Below are 23,139 nucleotides of genomic sequence, written 5' to 3' on the forward strand. Positions count from 1 at the left end.
TAGGAAACAAATCAGTGCGATGACCTGAGGATAGCTTCAAATAACAGAGACCATTTCAATAACAGTTGCATCTAGTGAAACATTACAAATGATAACCAAAGCCCATGGAAAAGTCAGCATGACAGTGGGACGGAATAAGAACAGGAAGGTGTTGAGGGTGTTTCCATTTTTTCAATGCACTAATGTGGAGAAATGGGCATTTCATAATCGCCAAATACTTTCTTCTTTGTAATGCACATGCTGAGATGTATGTATTGTTTAACTTAAGGGAAAACTTTGATTTAGTTTAGAGGGTTCACTTTTCCCTTTTGTTTTGATAGACAGAATCAGGGTAAACTGGAAGACACCAGAACTATAGAAATGCTTGAAGTTGCAGATGTGATTGTTTTGCTGAATCAAACCATTTGGAGAAAAAAAAAAAAAAGAAAATAGACTCAGAAAGAAAATATGTTAAAATATTGGTCTGCTAGTTATGAATAGTTTGTAAGTGGAAGCTCCTCTGAGGTAGTGAACAATACCATCACCACCCAGCCTGCAGTCAGCAAAGAAACCCAGAGCGTGCAGAAGGACTAATTGATTCCACCTGCAAAGAGATTGGAGAAAAGAGTATGGAGGGATAAAGCTGCCCAAGAATAGAGGAGCAGAAGAACTTTTCTTTGTGGGAACTGACAACTGTTAGGTGCTCAGAGTCATGGAAGAGGCTGGATCTAATTTTTCAAGGGAAATTTCAATTTTAAATAATATTTTATTGTTCAAATATACTTCAAAATGCATTCCTGCTAATAGTGTAGGCTTTCTCTTGAATATGCAAGCTCATGGATAGGTGAAATGAATGGATTTTTTTCTGTAGGTTCTCATTTGTGCATGGAAATGCAATTTATTTAGCAGTTATGACACAGTAGCAAAAAGGTAAAAACAAAACAAACACTAATTGTATATGAACACAGAAAAATCAAGGATAGGCTTTATTAATAGCGTCTTACATTCATTCAGCTATATACCTAAAGGCACCTTCAGCTTCATTTGTGTGTCTGATGTTGAAGATGTGAAAAATGGTGGACTACTTGTTAATGACTTTCATATTGAAACCAGCATTATACTTTCTGTTTTATTTTTTCATTACTTCCTTACCAATTATAAGGGCTACATTTTCAGTAATTCAATGGAAGGAATTTATCCTTGGATACAAATTTCTACACTAAGCTTCTTTGACGGAAGGCTTTCAGGACAACTTGTTAAATCTTAATGAGAGCTTCTGAAATTTATCAGGTTCTGTTGACTTGTCCTGTAGTATATCTTCAGGTTGGCTCAGCTTTCATGAGTTACAGACAGGTGAATATTGGCTTCAGAGCTTTTTTTTTTGTTTCCAAACTGCACATGCCCAAAATATTTCATTATCCAAACATGATAGAATTTTCCCTCACACTCACTCTGGCATTTTCATTTTGGGGAGAATGGGATGAGATTGAGAAGTACCCTTTTTTCCTTGTTGTTTTTTTTTTTTTTCTTCTCCCATGGGCATTTTCTGCTTTAGTACTTCTAATTTTGGGAGACTTTCTTCCTCTGTCTAGGCTCCTTTAGAAGAAAGAAGTGGGACAGTCAGATCAGTTTTAACTGGCATTGATTTTAGTACAGAAGGATCACAAAGTCTAGACTTCATTTTACGATAGCCTTTTTCCTCTGTTCAGCAATTGTTGTGGCTTCTCTGTAATATGGTGTGTACAGAAGTATTAAAACAAAGTAACTTAAAAATAGTGTTTAGATGGTATTTATCTATTAACCAAAGTGGACCAAAAATCAGAAAATCTTCTTTTTATTTTAGTGCCCGCATGAGGAGAAGTTACTTGCTACAACTTCATCACCAGTGTCTGTTCATGCCAGCAAAATATACACACTTCCAGGAATGCAGCAAGAATCTAGAGAGAGATGCCATTGCTTTCCAAATAAAGTATGAGGTTTTCCTATTGCTTTTTAGTGCATCGTGTTGTTTAAGCCTGCTAGGCATTAAAAAAAGAAGTTGTGGGGTTTTTTTATAGTTATGAAAAATATCTTACTGGTTTGTAGTGTTGTAATGTATGTTTCTGGAAATACAATGTAAGTACATTTTAGATTTAGTTAATTTAAAGTTAGAGTTGCAGAGGCCTGTGAGGTTTAGTTGTTTGAATACACACCCCCCAAAAAAAAATTCATGGTAGAAATGAGAATTATATTTAAACAACGTATTTAGTGTAAATGTTTTTACTTGAGAATAAATAACTTACTACATAATGCTTTTTTTAAAATCCTTCTCCTCGGTGTTGCACTATATTTATTCTGAGTCATTTGCTTTGTTAGGCTTTTTTGTCTTTAGACAAGGAAACCAAACCAAATACATATTTTAGATCTGCCTCTTTGTTGATTTTTGGTTTCTTTTAAAATCAGGGAGAAGCAGGATTGCCAGGAGTAGCTGGTTTGCCAGGCCAGAAAGGAGATAAAGGTGAAAAGGTAAAATATCAGTTGAATTCTCTCTCTCAAATCTTTATCTTTGGCTCATCTTTCTTAAGAAAATTCATCAAGTTTCTATTTATTCCTTAACCTGGGTACAGGGAGACTCCTTTAAATCCTTTATCAGTCAGTCTCTGGTTCTGCACATGGGCTTCCTGCCAGGCAGCCTACAGCTGTCTCATTTTGGGGTCCCCTTAGCAACTCCATGGAATACAGTTTACCTGCCTGGGAAGCACATGGCTACCCAACTCTGTCAGCATGTCCTGTTGCCTGTTTCCCTTATCCAAAAAAAGAGAAGTCATGTGTGTCATCTGTGACAAGGATTTTCCCATATCATGTGTGTACGTCACTGCTGATGGACAGAATCCTGTGTGGTGGATTCATCCTTGCAGTCATCAAGTAGGAGGGTATGAATTCACTTGTATGACCTCAGCCTTGTATATTCTTTGACATCACTCTTACCTGAAACTTTCTTAACTGTGAAGAGAGAGGGACCTTGGCATTGGCAAGCCCCTAGGACAGGCCAGTTGGTGCTCCTTTCCTTGGGCTTATTCTGTATTCTTGTTCTGTAATGCTTACCGTGACATTCCTGTGTTATTTAGCTTGGGGGTCTTCTAATAATGAAGGTTAGCATATCAGGTGTTTTCCATTCACACTCCATTCCCTAAATTTTATCTGAGGATGATGGATTAAAACATGTCTGGGAATGTGTTTTTCTTGTGCTAATAGAGGGGGCAACTCAAATAAACTATTGCAAATCAGCCAGAAAAATAGTGGGTAGGAATTCTCTGTTCAAGGACTGCAGTGTGAGAGGAAGATACCTGGAATGTCCTAATCCAGAGGTTAGAATGGAGGTGTCCTAATCCAGCATCCTCCCTCACAGCACACTGTTTAATACATGATCTGAAACAGTTTGTGAAGACAGCCAGCACTGTTCCTAGGACTGCAGTACCTGGCTGAAATGGGTCCAGTTCTGAGAGGGCTTATCCACATAGTTGGCTGAAATTTAAGTAAATTCCTTGATAGTGTCTTCCCCCAAGACTCCTCCCCTCCTTTCTAACTTACAATTAGCAATAGTTACCGTGCTAAGCATAGTATCTCTAAATAAAGCATATGGGTGCCTCTGGTCACCTCCAGTTCCGTTCTCCCGTTCGTTTTACAAAGAAAACCCTATTGCATCGATTGAAAAACCATCCAACAGTCAATGAACCCTTTCAACTTCTGTGTGCCACTGATAGCAAATCGCATGAGGGCATGTCTGACATGGCTGGTAATTGCAAGGTACAAAATTTTTGTTTTAGATGTAAAACTGAAAATTGTTAGACTTGAGATTCATGAAAAATAAATCTTTCAAGATTTATACAAATAGACGGGGTTTTTTGGTAGTGGCCTCCTACCTATAAGTCCAAATCTGATCTATTTATCACCAGCCATTCTGATACTTCACTGAATATTTAGAGCCTGAGCAGGATTACGTGCATCCAGCAGCTTAGCCTAATGATAATCAATTGACATTTGTGAATGTCAATTCAAAAAATTCAATTAATCAGCAGGCTGAAGTCAAAGGTAGTACAGCAAACAGCTAGAAAGATGCTTAATTTGAACCTTCCATATGAATAACCAGTACTTGCTACTTCCTAGCTTTGGGGTGGGGGGGGGTTGTTTGTTTTTATTTGAGGGTGGGTGAAGAACACATCACTGTTGACCTTTGGGAGCAAATGAACAATGCCTTGAATAGTGCCTACCATGATGGAGTTGAATGTCACGTTCTCCTAGGCATTAAAACAATTTTTTTTTTCACCTGTGCTTTTATGCAAGTTTTCAGTAACATTTACTCTCAGTGATGGCCTTGTTACATCAATAATTAAAAGCGGAGAGGCAGAAAGACCCCAGACTATTCCAGACATGCAGGGTACATGATGTATTGCCAGGTTATGTAAAGGAGAGTAACAGACTGTGATTGGATGTTTTGTAATATTCTGTACATGAAATAAGCAGCTTCCTGATGACTTCACTGGCCAGTCACAAAATAAGAGGATTTCTACGATTTGTCTGGTGGTTCTTCAGCCCATGTTTCCCACTTTGCCTGTGCTCAGCTCCTCATTTTATTATTTTCCTTTGCTTCTAAATCCTATTATAATTAGCATGCAAATAACTATATTTAAATGTCCTTGCCATGGCAGCAACCAGGTGAAAACAAGTTAAGGTTAATTTTTTAGCTTCTTTCCTAGGAAATTTCTGTGTCTGTTGATATTATCTCTTTTTCACAGAATCATTAAGGTTGGAAAAGATCTTTAGGATCATCAAGTCCAACCATCAACCCAACACCACCATTCCCACTAAACCAGGTCCCTAAGTGCCACGTCCACATGTTTTTTGAACACTTACAGTGATGGTGACTCCACCACCTACCTGGGCAGCCTGTTCCAATGCCTGACTACTCTCTACGTAAAGAAATTTTTCTTAATAGCTAATCTAAACCTCCCCTGGCGCAACTTGAGGCCATTTCCTCTCGTCCTATCGCATAGTTACTTGGGAAAAGAGACCAACACTCACCTCACCACAATCCCCTTTCAGGTAATTGTAGAGAGCGATAAGGTCTCCCCTCAGCTTCCTCTTCTCCAGACTGTTTTCAGCACAACATTCCTTATCCTTTTATATTGCGTTATCTCATTCTTATTTCCCATCCACTGTAATTAATTGTATGATATTACATGTCTTTTTGTTGTGATGGGATTGGCAAGAAAGTCTTTACATACACAAATTGGTATTAGGCTATATGCAGTCCCCCCAGAATTACCCTTCAGTCTAACACATATGTTTCCTAAGATCAGACTCTGTTTTGCCTGTTCAGGAATATCTAAGCTATCACCAGAACAAAGCATGATACCTGATAAGCCATTTTTAGGCATTTTGAATTTCATTATTAGCTTGTTTCCACTTCATTCCTGTTCACTTGGCAGTACCCTTGGCAGCCCTGCACTCTTGGTTCATCTCAGTACCTCTGAACAGGTCTGAGCCAAAGTCCAAAGTGTATTGTGGGCCAAAATGACTAAAGTGACATGTTTCCACTGGAACAAGCATTCATGCAAATATTGATGCATCTCTGGCAAGCTGTTCATCTGAATGTACAGGAGCGTCACTGATCAAAATTATTCCATTTGTGTGAATGACCTTCCTATTTGTATGTCTGGCCTTCCATTGTGGCTTTTTGAGGACATTATGAGGATAGCTCTTCACTCAACAATAGAAGTATTATCTCTGGTGCTTCAGGGGTGAAGAAGCTGCTCCATTTCGACTGTCTCCTTTTCTGAATGACCAGACTGTTCAGCTTGGTATCATACTCCCCTTACTGTGTAGCAAAAACTGCCTCAAGGGCAGTAGTCCCTGTCCCTTTTGTTTCCCGTGCAATCTTGGATCCAGGGATGTTTGCTCTGCAGGATTTTAATTGCTGGGAGATCAGCATCTGCAGCAAGGGACAACCTCCTCTTCTTTAACATCTGATTAATTAAGACTCAAAAGGTCACCAGGACCAACTTTGCTGCTTCCTGATCTCTGCCCTTGAACCATACTTTTTGGACTGCCTGATAGCTTCTAGATGAAAACTGAGATGCAGCAGCAGTCAGCTGTACAATATAGGTTATCCCTGAATAATATACCATGTTACTCTTACAGTAGCTTGATTCTTAGCACAGTGTATTTCACAAGTTTCAAGTGGTCACAAGTCAGGTGGAAGTCTCCTGTGACTTATCACATTTTGATACCTGTTCCATAGAGCTAGGTTTCCTCTTCTGCTAAGCTAAGTGAGAAATGTAGCATGTTTTCTGTTTTGGAAGCAATTTCTACTAGTTCAGCATAGTATATTGCTACTCAGACTCTTAAAAATATGTTTGTTGGCAAATGTCTTTTGATCACAATGTGAAGGTCCTGTTTCATCCTCAATACGTAGAAATTCTTCAGAAAGACGGAATACAGATTGCAGTAATTGCAATGATTACATATATTCTGAATATACAAACTAATTTTCTCTATCAAAGAGGCTAAAAAAAGTAATGGTATGTTATCTTTCTATTTTTATTTCTTTTAAGCAAAATTTACGCCCACAAAAGATTTTAAATAGTAATCCAAAGATAATTAAATATTTTGATATAATATTAAACCATTCCCAGCTGTGTTAACAGGTCATTGGTTAATGCTGTAAGTACAGCAGGGAGCAAAAAGCCAGAGGCAGAGTGCTTTCAAACATTAAAGTGCCTATTGATGCACACCATGGAGAAATTTACTGCTATTCAAGTGAGCTTCATTAATTTAAATTTTACTTAAGGAAAAAGGCATTCAAAAGGCTATTTTAGGATTGGTAGAGATAGGTTTATGCAATATCTTGTTGCACTAGGAAAATATGTGTAATGGAACGATAAGAAAAAAGAACTCATGGAGAACAAATTAGTTGTTTGCTCTTTCTGCCCATTTTCCTTGCTAGTCTTCCTTTCCTCCTCTCTGTCATTCCTCTTATAACCATGGTCCACCTGATTCTGCCAGAGCCATGTCTATCGTGTTATGCAGCTTTGAGAATGGTTCCTTTCTGATCTGATTTCTGTTGCACGGATTATTGGTAGGGACCTAGAAGCTAGAATGCATGAAAAAGAAAAAATATGGGCAAAATGTGGCTGGCTGTCAGTGATGACAAAGTCAGGAATTGCCAGTGTACTTAGTAGGCAAAAACCTTATAATGACCAAAGGGCAACACTCCACTGCAACAGCCTGAGGACTTCTACTGGGAATAACAGGGATGATCCTTCCTGGGCTATATACTCCTTGCTTCTCCCCCAGTGCCAGGGGAACCCTGGAGTGATGCCACCTTTTGGGATGAGTTCTCTTCCTCACCCTTGGCAAATTCTCTGAATTTGAATTCATTGTATTTATCAACTAACACTTCCTAATGAGGTTGGCTTTTTTCCAGGTCTAAATACTTCTATCACCATTTTATAATCATGAGAACTGTTTACCTTTCTGTACATCTAAGTTTTAAATTTTAGCTTACATAATTTCTTACAGGGGCTGCCTCTGCCATCAATCATACAGATGACAAATCTAGTATAAAGGATGCGTTCTCTACATTACCTCTTTCGCCTTCCAATTTATCAGCTTTGGAAACACTGCCAGTACCCTGTCTGCTGGGAGCACCTCAATTCAGTGTGCTGGTATTTCTTTCTTGATAATAATACATATTTTTCTTACTTGGTTGTTTCCGATGCTATTGGCACACATAATAACACAGAGATGAAAACTGAGAAAGCTAATTTACTTAATTAAATCTTAAAAAAAACCAAACTGATTTTGGTTAAGGACTATTTTGAAAACTGTCATAGATTACTGAATCAATATGTCCCCATGGTAGACAAGAGCAATGTTGTAATGTAATACTCTAGCAGTGTGTGCTCTAGGCCATTTTACTGTCATTCTTTGTATTTATTAAGTGCACTTGCTTTTATCTTAGTATTAAAATCATCATCTGTACCTGATCAGTAGAGAACCCTGCTGAGAATATTTTCTTCCTCTCAAAATTCCTTGTAGAATTTGTGTCTAGATTCAATATTAAAGCGTCAGGTTAATTTCACTCCATATCACAGTGTAAATATATTTTAAATATATTTGCAATGTAAGAGAGAAAATAATGTCTTTAAATAAAATACTGTCTTAAAATAAGCTTTTTTGGTTTTATATGAGAAAGGACTGTAATTTGTTAAGTAATTACCACTTTGTCATTCTCTCTATCACCACATTTGGTTTTAGACTATCTTTGCGGTGCATGATTCTTCAACAGTAATGTGTTGTAGAGGAATCAAGATACTGTATTTTGTGTTTGTTACTAGCATATCCTTTCTAGTTCTACAACAGGTGCATTGAATAAAGGCTGATTGGTGCAAAGAGGTAAAGGTCAGGTGCTTTTGAAACTCTCTGAATCATTAATGTAAAAAAAATGATCACAACTGTAATACTGCAGGTGGTCTCAGATGTGCAAATTATTTCCACTTCAGATAGAAGGCTGATTGGTATCATTCAAAAGAAGCAGGTTTGCTGTCTGCAATCGCTTTTTAAGAATTTCATTTGGCTTGGCTTTATGGAAAGTTGACGGAAGCTCTTTTTTTTTTTTTTTTTAGTTTTTTCACCCTGCTGAATTTCCACCCTGTCTGCTTATGAGTTTACCAAAATAAACATTGTCAGAAATATAGTAGCCATACTACTATTTGCAAAAGATCCACTTCTGAAAAATGTCGTATGGCTTAAATGTTTTAGTCAATAAGTATCTTGTGCTCAGCGGAAAAGGATCTTCACTGGTATCCTTAGTAGAAAATCCTAACAGTAGACTCAAAGCTCAGGCTCTACCTTTCAATGTTGTTACACCGAGTGTACCTCATAACCTATAAATGCCAGTATTGTATGCTAGTGTTCACCAGCTTATGAAATTGTTCTTCTGGCAGCATATATTTCTGTTGGCTTTGGTAGTTCTGAGCAAATGCGATTCTTTATTCTCATTCTTACTAATTTAGTTACCTAAACTTAAAAAGCTCAATGTTGGGAGTTAGAATACTCATGTTAAAGCATAAAAGAGGTAGATGGTTCCTGACCATCAGGCCTACCTGTTTTTTCATCTAATTTTATATTTTTGGCATCTACTGTGTAAGAAAGAGAAGAGGATGCTTGTTTGGTTTTGTAGAGGACTTTGTGTTCTGCAGAAGCAAAGGGAAATGCCGTTATGCAATAAAAATAGGTAAAACCCCTTTTAAAAATGCATTTGCCTGCTGTTTTTTCCTTTTTATTCTGTCATGCTGCCTGTGTGAGTACTATTATAGGTTGTACAACATACAGTATCTGATCTCTAAACTCATTGAATAAAAGTGTGAAAAACCTAGAATCTTTCAAACTGTGGTTATTAAAATCACAATTACAAGATAGAAGCATGACTTCATGTTCTAATTTGCAGTAGACTTGTCTTCAAGGTGGGGAGTCTGTGGTTAGTAGAACAGAAATGTAAACATACCTCGGTTAACTGGCTAGTATGTCATATATGCTAAAGGCTTCCTGGCATGTAGCAGGCTGTGTAATTTTAGACTATACAGTCTATAAAAATACACTGCTGAATGTAACAAAGTGGTTCTGGTCTATTAAAAAACTGGCAAGTGGCATAAGGGAACAGAGCGTGCATAGATAAGAAAGTTATCCTGTGGGTGATTAGATAAGGTAACCAGGGGCCAGTCCTGCTTCTTTATCTCTCATACAGCCAGTGGCTTCATGCTATTGACACACACAGGATTTTGGTCTACTTTTGAGATAGAGCTAACAAGACCATTACAATATTTGAATAAAAAAGACCCAAGAGATGGCTTATAAGCTCCACCAGCACACTGCTGCTTCTGCAATGTTACGTTGCTGCTTAAATTTATGGCTGGAATGGTGCTCTGCACCAGGGAGTTGCTCATTTTGATTGATTTGCTTAGCTCACGTGTTCTAAACAAAGGCGTTTTGAGCCAGGCTGTGCACATGCAGTTATTTTATGATGGTTTCTGTGAATAGTTGTTAAGAACTTGGTGGGCAAGGAGGGTAGATAAGTTTTATGGTTGGCAAGAAGCAACAACAGCAGTATTAGGGTATGACAGCTTACTTCAAATTATGGCGACAGTCATTAGGACACATGATACTGCTTTTAGAAAAAGGTAATGAAGAAACCTAACCTGTAGCACTTCGGGTTTTGGGGGTTTTCTGGTGTGGTGTTTTGGGGTTTGTTTTTTCTTCTTTTTATCTTGAAGCTACAGACAAAAGTACTGAATTCCTGGGACTTAACTGAGACTGCCATCCAGGGCCCTGGATCCAATCCACAGGCTCCCCAGGTAGACCATAAGGAGAGTTACACCTTGGAGTACAATGTGCCGAGTCAGCAGCTGCTGCATGGCAGCCTAGAGGGAATGCTGAGGAAAAGCATATATTGTAAATCCTTCCTTTACCAGGGATTGAATGTTTTATAATGGCTGTTCTGGGATACAGAAAATACTGTTGTTATGTACTTCTCCTTGCCAACCTCACTACTGCTTTCTTAACTCCAGAAAGGATAATAACTTCATTTCAGAACAGAAGTATTACATTTATATTGGAAAATGTAACGGTACTACAGTATTCTGCCTATGAAGCTCTTTCAGATTTTTGGTTTTAGTAGGGGGTTTTTGTGTTTTGCTTTTTTTGTTTGGGTTTTGGGGTTTTTTGTGTTTTGGGGTTTTGGGGGGGGGCGTTGTTTGTTTGTTTTTAATTTTTACAGCAGTGTTTGTATTCTGATACTGAGTTCTGGGATACCTAGCTGATGTTACTGTACCATAACTATATTAATTAAAATCACTTTAAACCTGATGGAGAGACATAGGTTGTAATTTAAGAAATGGTTATGCACTTTACACAGGGATGGTCTCACACAAAATGCGGGAACGGTCATCCAGATAGGAACCTGGTCTCCTTGCTCTCAGGAAAGAGACCGGGCTGCTGGGATGCAGTTGACTTGTGCAATTCCTAATGTTCCTCTTGTGAATTTAGGAATAACTTTAGAGTCCGTGACCACCAGTGTGCTGGCAGGCATTGGCAGTCCAAGCAAGCTGGCGTGCAGGCTGGGGGCACTCATTGCGGAGGGCACAGAACGTATATGTTCTGTGGCCTAGGCAAAGCCTTTCTGCTACCCTGTTGAGTCAAGCATCTCCTGTCCTATACGTAACAGAAGAAAAAGAAGTCACTGCAGCACTGTGTGTATATCCCATTTGGGAAGACCATGAGAAACATGAAGCAGTAACAAATATCTGCGGAGTGGATTTATTGACTAAACTGATGAACTTTGTCTAGTACTGAGAAGTTTCTGCATATGCTGAATATCAGAATTATCAGTTTCCTGGATCCTGATATTTAAGAAGTTGTGCACTTTGAGTTTAGAGGTCTTGGGCACTTACTCCTCAGCAGCAACTTTTAAGTTTGCAGTTTTAGATTTGGGCTCCAAACCTAGATTTACAACCTATTTTAGGAACCAAATATTTGTGTAAATGTGGGTCTTCTGCTTCTTGGTGCAATCCTTTCTCCTGAAAAACAATTTAATAGTTAATTATTTTCGAACCAGTGATGTTTTCTTCAGAAAGAATTGGATTTCTCAAAAAGAGGCTGCAGCATTTTCTGTTTGCTAGAAGATGTTCTCCTCTTGGTGCAAGTAGACAAACCTGAAGTTTTGTTTTGCTTTTAAATGAAGACTATAATATGGTTTGAGTGCTTTCGTTATATTCTTCTAGCATCCACCTGATTTTTATTTTAAACTTTGTAACCTTTATAGTTGACATTATTAGGCAAAATTTCTGTGTTTGATGTTTTCATTTTTAAGACTCGTGATCCAATTTGTAGCTGCTAGGATATTCCATACTTCTCCTGATCAGGTGGTCATTTGTCTCTTAAAACTAAGATTTTTATTATGGTTTACTTATGGTTTAGGGTTTGCTTTCTCTGGGGGGTTAACAGGGAGGGAGAGAGGAACTGAGTTTAGATAGTATCTTTTAGAAATATTGTGGGTACATAACTTTTAGACCAAAGAAACCTGTATTACATGTTGAGCTTTCTCAGCACAGAACATGCTCAACCCAGTGAAAATGAACCACTTGTCTTCATTCTGCTGTTGCAGTGAATTCCCTTCAAATCAGCAGATCTGCTTGTTGTAGAACTGTGCATGTGCAGGTATGTGTCACATAAGGGTCTTAAGTGACATGATAGGTGTTTTAAAATGTATTTATTTTGCCTGATTTAATGTTACATGTAAGGTATTCTCCTCCACAGTGGCTACATTATTAAGCATGACAAAAAACATGGTAGAAGATACTTTTCTATTCAATCAGATATGACCTGAGTAGTTGTTAACCTCAGAAGTCTTTAGAGCTTCTAACTGAATAATTTGTTTTGTAGGGTGAAATGGGTGTGAAAGGGCAGGATGGTGTTGCTGGTCTTCCTGGTGAAAAGGTATGTTTGCGTATATTGATACTTTGATATTGATTTTATATTATTTGACTGATAGGAAGTGTTCATTCTGTCAGTGGCTTATTGGTAATTACATACAGAAATGGGAGAATAGAACATTTCTGCTAGAAAATTAACTTCTCTTACCTGCACGGCCATGTTTTAGTAGCACCCTGAAAAAGCCGCTCAGATCAATAGTATTCTCTGCAGGTGCACTTGTTTGTTGTTTTGTTTTTTTTTTTTCTAGAAGGGAGGGCTATACAAGACCAAAGGAAGCCACTTGTTCCCCTATGCAGTTTGTGGTCTGCAAGTCTAGAAAAGAGCTCTTATGCTCTCAACAGGCCACTTGGTAGCGCTTTGAGATAAACACCACTGACATATAAGCAAAGACTTGGGAACAGCCATGGCGAAGAAAGCATGTCAGCCTACCTGTGTATTCAAGAGAGTAAGATTCACTTCATTTTAGAATGTTAGTGTGTGAATTAAAGGCACTTATACAGGTTTATTCAGTTCAGAGCTAGTTACCTGTATTAGAGAAAGTCCACCAGTCTAAAATCCAACATGTTCAGTATAGGAGACAGACGTCATAACAATGAGGAAACAGCGTGTTGCTGGAGTTTCTAATCATGTGGCCTCTAGTGATTATTTTTTTCTCTGTTCCATAGTAACAGTTGAAAGAAACAGTGGCTTTTCTGCATATACATGGCAGCTGGTTAATATATAATGTATTAAACTCTCCAGATACATGTGTTAGTGCACTTCACTGGAATTTTTTTTTTTTTTTTTATTTCAGTGGTATCTTTAACATCACTATTTCAGTCCTCAACCCTCAATTCTGTCAGTTTAGGTTCTTTTTCATCATGTACTTCAAGTTTCTGTTCTTTCAGTACCATAAACAAGTATGCCTTTTAAAGGCAGCTGTTGCTGTGAGTGGCTCAGAATTTCAATATTGCACTTCATTGGTTGACATGAAAAAGGCACAACTGAGACAAAATATGTCCTATTCTGTGCTCTGTACAATCATGAGTGGAACAGAAAAGATTAATAGGGATTTATTTGTTTATTTTACTCTCCTTTTCAGTGTGTGAACTAGAGCATCAAACCTATCTGATAGCAAGTTCAAAAAGGAGAGAAACAGCTCATTCTTCCTATTATTACGTAATTACTGTATGAACACTGCCACAGGGTTTAAACAGTCTGAAAATTTATTAGAAAGTTGATGGAATAAAAATCCAGGGAGTGTGTCAGACAGACACTGCTGCTTGTCTAAAAGTTCTTGAGCTCCAAGATGCTGAAGTCTGGGAAACCCACTGGAGAAGTCTGTATGGTTGCCCTATTGTTATACTTTTCTTTAGGCATGTGTTGTTGCCACAGTTGTAGTCGTATACTTGACTAGAGAAACCTTTGATTTGATCCAGCTAGGCAGTTTTTACTTTACTGTGCTCCCAGCTGTGAATTAATGGAAAGAGTTATTGTAAAACATTGTAGATTGAATGACATTGATCTAGAATGAAGCTGTGTTTTCCCTTGGCTCTTTCTGTAGCTCCTTCTCTGATGTTATCTTTCTTTAAAATTACCAGGCTACATTGCTTTTCCAGTACAAGTTATTATTACAGTTTCCATGGTTAATACTGTTTGGTTTTTTTTTTTGCTTAGCGCCTTGCAGATTCACTGTCAGGCCAAATCCCAAAGCTCCTGTTAGTTTATGTAAGGCTCAACAGTCATATCACATTTAATATCAAGACACTGTACTTTTCCTGAACACTATAACTCTTTTAATTCAGACTACATAAAAGCCATACCATTGTTGCAAATTGAAAATGAACTACTGTTCATTCCACTACTGTGGAATCTGAACTTGGAAAAAACAAAAGCTGTTTAAAAAAAAAAGCAGGGGGGGAGGACAAACAAAATATTTTGTACATACCTAGCTAGAGGAAGAAACTGGGATCCAGCCACCCAGCTTCTGCTGGCCAGAGTTGTCATGGTCTATGCAGAGTAGTACTGTACTCTGTGGAATTATTAGCTCTTTTCTGGAGGTAGAATCACTTTATTTTCCTTGTGTTGTGAATGATGTTAACATGTTCGGTCTCGGTTGATGCATCAAGAGCGATGTGAATTTGTGTGTGTCCTTTTCGTGCTCCTTTTTCTGGCATGTTCTGGATGCTAAAAATGTACATAGATTCAAAGATAAATAAACACAGTAAAGGAATAAAAATAGTCTGAGCACTGTTATATACAAAGGTGTCTCCTATGTTTCAGGAAGTTGAGGGGCAGACTGTGCAATGCTGGGAGAGTATTCGCAGGAGCTACTACTGTTTGAAGGGTTTAAGAGGATAAACAATATGCATTATCTTTTGTTGGAGATGTTATATTTGTTTGACTGGTACAGCTATTTTTATGTTTTTCTGCACTGTATTTTTTTGAGCTTTGTGCAGATGTGCCTGAGTCACTAGTTAGAAATAGGAAAAAGAAAAAAAAATACTATTATCTTTTATGTAAATGCAGTTTGAAGCTTCAGAGAGCAGAGGGGCTCTTTCTGATACACCCAAAAACTATCCAGTGCAATACTCTATTGCTCATATTTCTTTCTGTGGGGAAAGGTTCAGAGAAAAAATATGTGTTAGATCTTACTCATGTTGCTATGAGTAAGCAGCAATATCAATTCATTTGACCAATTTTAGAGGTTTAGCCTAGAATGAGATACATTTGGATATTAGAAGTCCTGTTTCTGTAGAATTGATTATCTCAAACATACCTGACATTGTAGTGAAAAACTAAAGTTAGAATAATCCTATCCAATATACTTTATTACATGAGAGAATCGAACCAGGAGAATCTCCCAGGAAAATGTTCCATGGTCGTATACTTAATTTTCAAGATCTGTGTAAACAGTGAAAAGTCTGTAAGGCTTCATATATGGCCTTGACTTTCAGGTATCTAAAGTGTGAAAACAGATTGCATACCTCACATATCTTCAGCCTGTCTTCAAATGTGGCAGTTGGCCTTCTGTCATTTGTAAGACATATTATAGCTGACAACATAATTTCCCATTCACTAAATGCTGCAGTGGTTTTGCAACAGTTGTGCTGGCTAATAGGTGCAAATCTAAGTAGCGTAGACTTCTAGGAGGTTCTTGCCATTTGAGAGATTGGATCTGCTGTGGGCTAATATGGAGAACAAAGTTTGTCTTGGTGACTCTAGGGTGACATAAGAATAGCCTTAACACCCAAAAGAAAACACATGAGTGTTCAAGCCATAGTTCCACAGTTGCTGATTTTTCTACTGCAGTTCTTGTAGGCTGCCAAAGTAAAAAATGAAGTTTCCACTGACTGGCGACATACCACAACATCCCTGTCCTCTCATCTGCCTTCAGGGCAAAAGTAGCCAGTGTGACAAGGCTGATGACCAATCTAGAGAGTCAAGAATCAAATGCAGTCATTGTGGAACCCTACCTCAGGCCCCCAAAGTCACAACACCATGTTGGTGGATCAACACCAACACATATCTGACTCCCTATTTGATATGTAACTACCTAGTTTCTTCATCCTTATCCTTTTTCGGGGAACTATCTTATGAGACATTTTTAAAATAGTAGGTCCTACTTAGGGCAACAGTAGAAATTCTTAATAGTATCAGAGGAGAGAGTTCTATAGCAGTAGTTTATAGTTCTAAAAAAAACAAGAGAGTAGCAGTCCTCCCTTGGAAGAAAACTCGCTTCATTTGTAGACTACCAGTAGATATGGAATACGTTGCCATGATCCCCTCCTGCCATCAGGACTGCTTTGTTAGCTTAGCCTTCTGGGGACATTTCTTCAGGGTATCTGTCAAATCATGATACAAGAAGAAATGGCATGTTGTGATACATCAGAATCACTATGCATGTGAGGCTTTATGGTTTGGCCTTCTGGAGATGTTCAAGCAAGTCTGTGAAGACAGAAGAAACGTGTCAAGGGAAGCACTGTGTTAGCCTACTTTTTGGCAATTAGCAAGGGAAATTGTCTATGGATACACTTCTGAAGCCATTTAGTATAATTGGATTGCAGCCAGAGTGCTGGCTGTATGGTCTGAGAAATTCAACCTGTCCCTGAAGCAGAGGTTTGAGGTGTCTGGAGTGTTCTAAGGTGTAGGATGATAGTTGCCTATCTGCTGCAAACCAGGCTACGCAAGTTAAGCAACCCTGATCTAGCAGTTAACCTAACCTTGTTATGACAAGAAAAACCGATTGCTCTGCCATTAAGAATGGTCTTCACACACCGTTGCTGTGTGCAGGGTCACACCACTGGTGTAACCTGCGCAAGGTTGATACACTGCGGGAAAGTATTCCTATTTAAAAAGTTTTATTATTTTCTACTGTTCCTGTCATACTGAAATGGTGAGAGGACTCTCCTGTTGGTGAGACCCATAGGTTTCTCCTTACTGAAGTCATAGTTTCTTATTACTTCCATACAGGTTGCATTTTTGCAGGTCCTTTCCATAGCACCTACTGAGGGACTGATACAGATGAAGATGGGAAACTTCACTGCTATACATTTTGTGTCAGGAGAGAACAGGGTTAGTCTCTCTGCTCTTCCAGCCCAGGAAACAAATAGACTTCGCACTAAACATATTGTGTGTTAGATCCTCCTTTTGTAGTATACTTCTAGGCGTTCTGACAACTTTAAGGGGGTGTACACTTCGAACCATGAGTAGATGGTCAAGTATTCCAGCCTTAAGAATGTGTTCTTAGACCTTTTCTGAGGGTATGGGGGAGAAACCTCCAGATCTTTTTGCCCTTTTACAGGGAGTTCATTCTGTCCCTTTCCTTTCCTGAGCTTTTTGTAAACTCAAAGAAGCTGGGTTTGTTTTGCTTCTGTATAGTTGAGATTCTTCTGTTTCCTGCACTTTTTGTGTCACTCTGCCAAATAACTCAGAAGTCCTTTCCTTCTCTTTGCTTCTGGGTCTATAATGCCATGACAATGAAGTTAAAACTTTATTTACATCCTGAATGCTAGGTGATGTAGTCCTGTTTGGGGTTATTTGGGTTTTGGGGTTTTTTTGCTAGTCTGTGATGCCTTGGCAGTCAAGATGAACCTCTCAACTAGCTAGGCATATCACATTTTAGGGGGTGGACGATGTCTATGTACTTTAAAAGTTTAGTGGGAGTGTTCCTGGTTCTGAGAGATAGGTTGCCACCAGCCATATACTTCGATACAAAGTACTAAGTCTCTTGGGCAGTTATGGCTTATGTATGTATGGGTCCTGCTAGCCAAAAAGCCCTTAAGCTTCTGAGAACGTGCTGGTGGCAGCAAGGCTCAAAGGACTCCAGCTGCTGAACGTGAGTAATTGGCTCTGTTCTTGGTCATTCCATATTTGTCTCTTTTTTTCTATTATGAAAATACTTTTTCTTCTTTCTTGTTCACTATATTCTGAAAAATATAACTGATGTAGCCAGAAATGCAATTCAGAAAATTCAGAAGACGTACCAAACTAAACTGTTTTTGTCTGTTCCCCTTTATCCAAACCTGCATAGTAATTGCTTTTTTATGCTTCGTGGTATACAATTCATAGTGATAGAGAAGATGCGTCTATGTTTCTTGAGCTACATTTTGTGAAATATTTGTGACAGCATTTGCTTTTAATATTTAACTTTCAAGTGGCTTAGCTTTACTGTTGTAGTTTTTTGCACTAATTTTTATAATCTATATTATGAACAGACATCCTAAAATATTAAATATATTGAGTAGGCTTTTTAAAATATCTGATTTTGCACAGTAAGCCTGAAGACACAGTGAAATATTCAATATGCTGTGCCCTTGCTACTGCACTGTATGGGTGGTCCCACAGTGTATTAGTAAAATAAACAGTTTAGACAGACTTAAAGGAGAAAGAAATGCTTATGTGAATAAATACAATGTTTATCACTACACAACTTAGATATATGTTCAAAGTCAAACTAGAGAAAAAAACTGAATATACATTTCAAGAGCTCTACCAACTGTACAAGTGCTAGTTGTACTTCAAGAGTCACGAAAATGAGATTGGGTTTACATGAAACTGTGCAGTAGGTATCTGTAAAAGGATTGTTCCTTCCTTTGTTCACTTGCTTGTATTTGTGACAATGGCCCAACAAAGTGTACATGAACTCACATATTTTGTGAGCTAGAAGATAACAAGTCTAGAATATATAATGCTGTTTGTGGTGGTGTTTTCTCATGTAACTGTATGAGATGGTTATCTTCAGTTTTGAAAACTTCAGTTTTCTCACGTCCAATATCAGTGTGCTGTCTTCAGTTTTAAGTTTTTTGATTATTTTATTCTTGTTAAATTTGACTACCCTTTTGCAACAGGGTTCTTTTTTTTTATATTTGGTACAGGTAAGGAAATGACTGGTAAGAAGGTTCCCAAAATGTGGTATAGATACAATTTGTGGTACGTGTGCTACATCAAAAGGGTATCTTAACACTTCCTGAATAGCCTACTTTGCATTGTGTGGCGGGAAGCACTCCCCTTTCCCTGACTGCTACCTCAGAAAATGAGTTTGAAAACTGCTGCATTATAAGATTATTTTTTTTAAGAAATTGAATTCAAGAGCTCAATATAAAACATGGCTTAGAAATGTCCAGTGCTTTGTTTTCCAGCATGATTTAAATATATATACATTAATTTATAATTTTGGAAAAATATTATAAATGACCTACTAGTATAGCATGTGACTTCAAATTACTTTCAGAGATGCTTTTAAAACCCATCTCCATACTGAGTTACTCCAGGGTCAGGTCTTCATGGCCAGCTATGTCATAAAATCCACAACCAGAAACTTGTTAAATGTACATCCACATCAACTTGTGTCATTATGAAGATCCTTGTGACAATTAACCTTCTTTCCCCGTTGCTCCAGACAGACCATGGAAACCCTGTCTAGAATCTTCCAAGGCATATTTGACTTTGCAGAAGAGCCATTGATATACGGCCTATTATGCCAGTTCAGCATATGTTCCTAGAGCATCAATCACTCGTGCAACTGTACAAATCTGAGGAGACATTGGTGTTGAGCTTACAGTAATGCAGCCTTTTCCTTGCAGCTGTCTTGAAAGATCTCTGGACACAGTGCCATCCACATTTCACGTGCTGTACAGATCCTTGACAGGGGTCAGGGTATTTCCAGAGTAGCTCATCAGCATCTCTGAGAAAGCTTCCAAAAATGCATGTGGAGCAGTGGATAGGTACTCCTTAAAGCTACGTTATTCAGTTTGTCTGTCTTTTGTTCATTGTCATCCAATTTCTGAGCTTCTGTCATTGCTAATCTGATATATTTCAATATTTTTAGATCAGGCATGGACATAAGTTGTGCAAGTTATGTAGCTTTTGAAAAATGATTGTATTGCTTTACTCTGGAGTCTCCAATAGAGATAAAAAGTATAATCACTAATACAGGGAAAAGTATTTGACATCAGAAAGCTTTTCCAAGTAGAATTGTGAGCTGTAAGAATGTAAAGCCAAAACAACGCTTTAATAGGAAATACGATGCAAATTTTTAAAAATAGGTTTTAAATATGGGTAAAGTAGTAAATACATCAGCCTCAAAAAAGAAAGACAGTGGTTTTACAGTTGTAAACTTTATTACCACTGCATTAACGCTTTGAGTTAGGGAACTGCTGGCCATTGGAAATGAGGCAATTGGTCACCTCTATTACAGCAACGAATTTGGTACGAGTTTCTTATATTCTTTTTGTGTTTTCAGTGATATCTTTGTGTATAATTAGCACACATCTGATTTTAAGAGATGGATGAATGTGAAAATAGTAGCTCTCTACAGCTTTCTGATGCATGAATATGCTTTCCAAAAATCTTACTGGGCAAATACACTTTAGACCATTATGTTCTCCAAAACTTGTTTCATTGCTTCAGCACGCATAGTGCTTGCTTGCTCTTGCTCTCTTGTCCGCATTACGAGGAAGTGTTTTGAATAGCCTTTGATCATAAATTTGATTCAGAGAGCTGTCTGCTGTGCTGACTTATTTTTGCCTTATTAGGTGATTTTTGCAGTTCACAACTCCAGGAACTGTTGAGCTCCCCGGTTTTTCAATTCCTAAAGCTAAAGCACAGCAGTTCAGTTCGGTTCTCGATAGAAAGCTCCGTGGAATCCAATTACCTTGCGTGCAGTGGCACTGCTTGGGTGTTATTTCCGTTCTGCAGGGAATGGTGCTAGTGACTGCTGTAGGTGATGTACTGTTGGTGAGCAGAGACTTTCTTTTTAATTAAAAGAATCGTTTTTTGAAGGAAAAAGAAGAAATTATGCTTCAGTCTGTCAGCTAAACGATTTGAGGGAAGTCGTGGCATTGACTTCTGTCCTCTTGTGGTTTCCTTCAAAATCAGATTAGTACAAACTCAGTAGAACAAAAGTGCAAATGTCTTTTGGGAGCCAGACGCTAACGCTTGTACTGCTCTGCGTCAAAGCCATGGGCTCCTTCAGGCAAGCGACACTGGTGAGATAAGCCTCGGGGTGGAAGGGAATACCCGCTGGTGTTTGCAATGAAACCGTAATAACCAGCAGAATGCGGCCGGTCACGGGGGCCCAGCGTGCAGCGGCCGCTATTGTCATGCAAGGTGTGGCCGAAGAAACCAGAGGTCACCGTCCATTTCATAGGGGTCTGGGCTGCTGGGAGCAGCACTGAGGGTGGCATGCTGCCATGCAGGACGGGCTTTTGTTAGCGTGTTATGTAACGTGGAAGTAAAAAATAATGCGGTGGTTAAATAATGCAGTCGTTAAATGCAGCTCTTTGTTCCTTAATCAGAGGTTCATGAATACTCTAGCTGTGAGCCTGCCTGGCCCTGGGATTCTTAGCTATATTTGAAAAGCCTCAGTCAGGACCTTACAGACTTTGAAAGGGCGCAGGGATGCTTGAGGATTTTTCTTCAATTGTTCTTAAATTGTATTTATGAGGTTCTTTCTCTGAGGTTTCTGTGGCACATAGATTTTTTTTTTTTCTTTTCCCTCCTTCATTTGAAAGGGCTAGAGACTGTAGCTTTTGAAACTAATATTCTGAGCTTTTCACATTTCATCAGGAAGTAGAGCTTTAAGAAAAATACCTGTTATTGCAAGACTTAGTGTTGTAAAAGTTGGCAGCAGTGTGTTGCAGAAGATGGACTAATCAGAGAGGAAGGAACTTTCTCACTGTACTGCAGCCCTGTACAGCTTGTCTGACACATTTTGCTTAGTTTTGTTTGTTTTCTTTTGAAGAATTAAATATCGAACTTCACCAAATATTAGATGTCGGACCTGGTGAATCATTGATCTATATTAAGATAATTTAAAAATTAATAACTTATGTTACTGCAATTTATTTAATTTATATACAGCAGTATTTTCACCCACAGTATTCTCTCCATGGCTAACAACTTCTATTACAAGTAATGCACGAAATTAAAAAAAAACTGTTAGCCTCATGTAATAGAAAATGTATATGTAGTACAAACTGTACAAAAGTTAAAGATAATACTGTTGGCTGCTGTGACTTGTGACCTATTAACTATTAACTCTTCTCTGCCTTTTTTTTGGTGAGTGAATTGTATTAGTCATATAATTATTTAAATAAATCCAACTAAGATGTGAATTTTTAATGTCAATGAATATACTTCTTACCCAAAAAAAACTTAGACATTATAATTTAAGTTTTATATTCCAAATTCCGTGTAAATTGCTTTTTTTTCCATTTGCAGATACCAAGTTGTTAGACAAAAAAACTGGTACCTATCATTCATAGGTATTGAAAAACAGGATGGTTTGTTTTTTTTTTTTTTAATTCCCACTGCTAGCCAGTATTTATCAACACCTCAGATTTATACTGTGTGTTTCAAGTCTGAATCGGTTAAATCAACGTGACATGCTGAGGCTGGGCCAAGTCTTGTCTAATCAGCAGTCAGCACTGTTGCTCTGGCATGAGGCTCCCAAAAATAGAAACACAAGAAGTCAAACAAGTAAGTGGAAGGGCACTAAAAGAAAAAGTGCTGCTAATTCCACTGTTGACTTTCTGTCTAATGGATTCTTGTTCCCAGGCCACGCTAAGTAAAGCAACTGGCACAGGGTGTGTTTCTGCAGATGGCTCAGCAGTGACACACGTGGCCCAGCTGGTTGACAGGTGTTTGATTTGTATTTAATAAGTACCTCACACAAGCCAGACTTTTTTTTTTTTTACATAGATACTGAAAAGCTAGTCAGCTGATGCTTTTTCTTCAGAATTAACACCCTTTTCACTGTGCTGCCTTTTTGTTGTGTGTGACAGTTCTGATTTTCCCTTGCGAATGAAGATAAGATCATTTTAGTTTATAGTAAGAAAGGCACTAAATGGGAGAAGTTACTCCATAGTTAAGTTTATTTGATGGTTGTAACCTGTTACCCTTACTTCTGTAAGATGTACATTTTTTTCTTTATAGCTATTGACAATAAAATCTCAAGAAATGTTTGTTTAGTTGTCCATTTGTTAGAATGAAATTTCCCTCAAAGAGTAGGCATGGAAGGAGAATGCCAGCCTGCTGGGGTGTAGCCGTTATGTGCTGCATTCATGTGTCTTCCCTTAACCTGAGAAGGTCTTGGAACTTTCTTGTATAGTGTAGCACAAGCTTGGAGTAAAAGAAATTCCCTGCCCA

General features: G+C 38.2%; 1 protein-coding gene across 1 annotated transcript in view; it reads left to right on the top strand.

The window, feature by feature from the left end:
- The window catches only part of COL19A1 (collagen type XIX alpha 1 chain), a gene marked incomplete at its 3' end in the record, with an annotated part of 197,051 nt that overhangs the window by 33,894 nt on the left and 140,018 nt on the right, over nt 1–23,139 (top strand). The window contains exons 7-9 of the mRNA XM_081998313.1: nt 1,823–1,948; nt 2,422–2,484; nt 12,460–12,513. Of these exons, the coding sequence (XP_081854439.1) occupies nt 1,823–1,948; nt 2,422–2,484; nt 12,460–12,513 (243 nt within the window). The remainder of the gene's footprint in view (nt 1–1,822; nt 1,949–2,421; nt 2,485–12,459; nt 12,514–23,139) is intronic.

This window comes from Phaethon aethereus, assembly GCF_964289735.1.
Source record: "Phaethon aethereus genome assembly, chromosome: 3".
NCBI classification, from domain to species: domain Eukaryota; kingdom Metazoa; phylum Chordata; class Aves; order Phaethontiformes; family Phaethontidae; genus Phaethon; species Phaethon aethereus.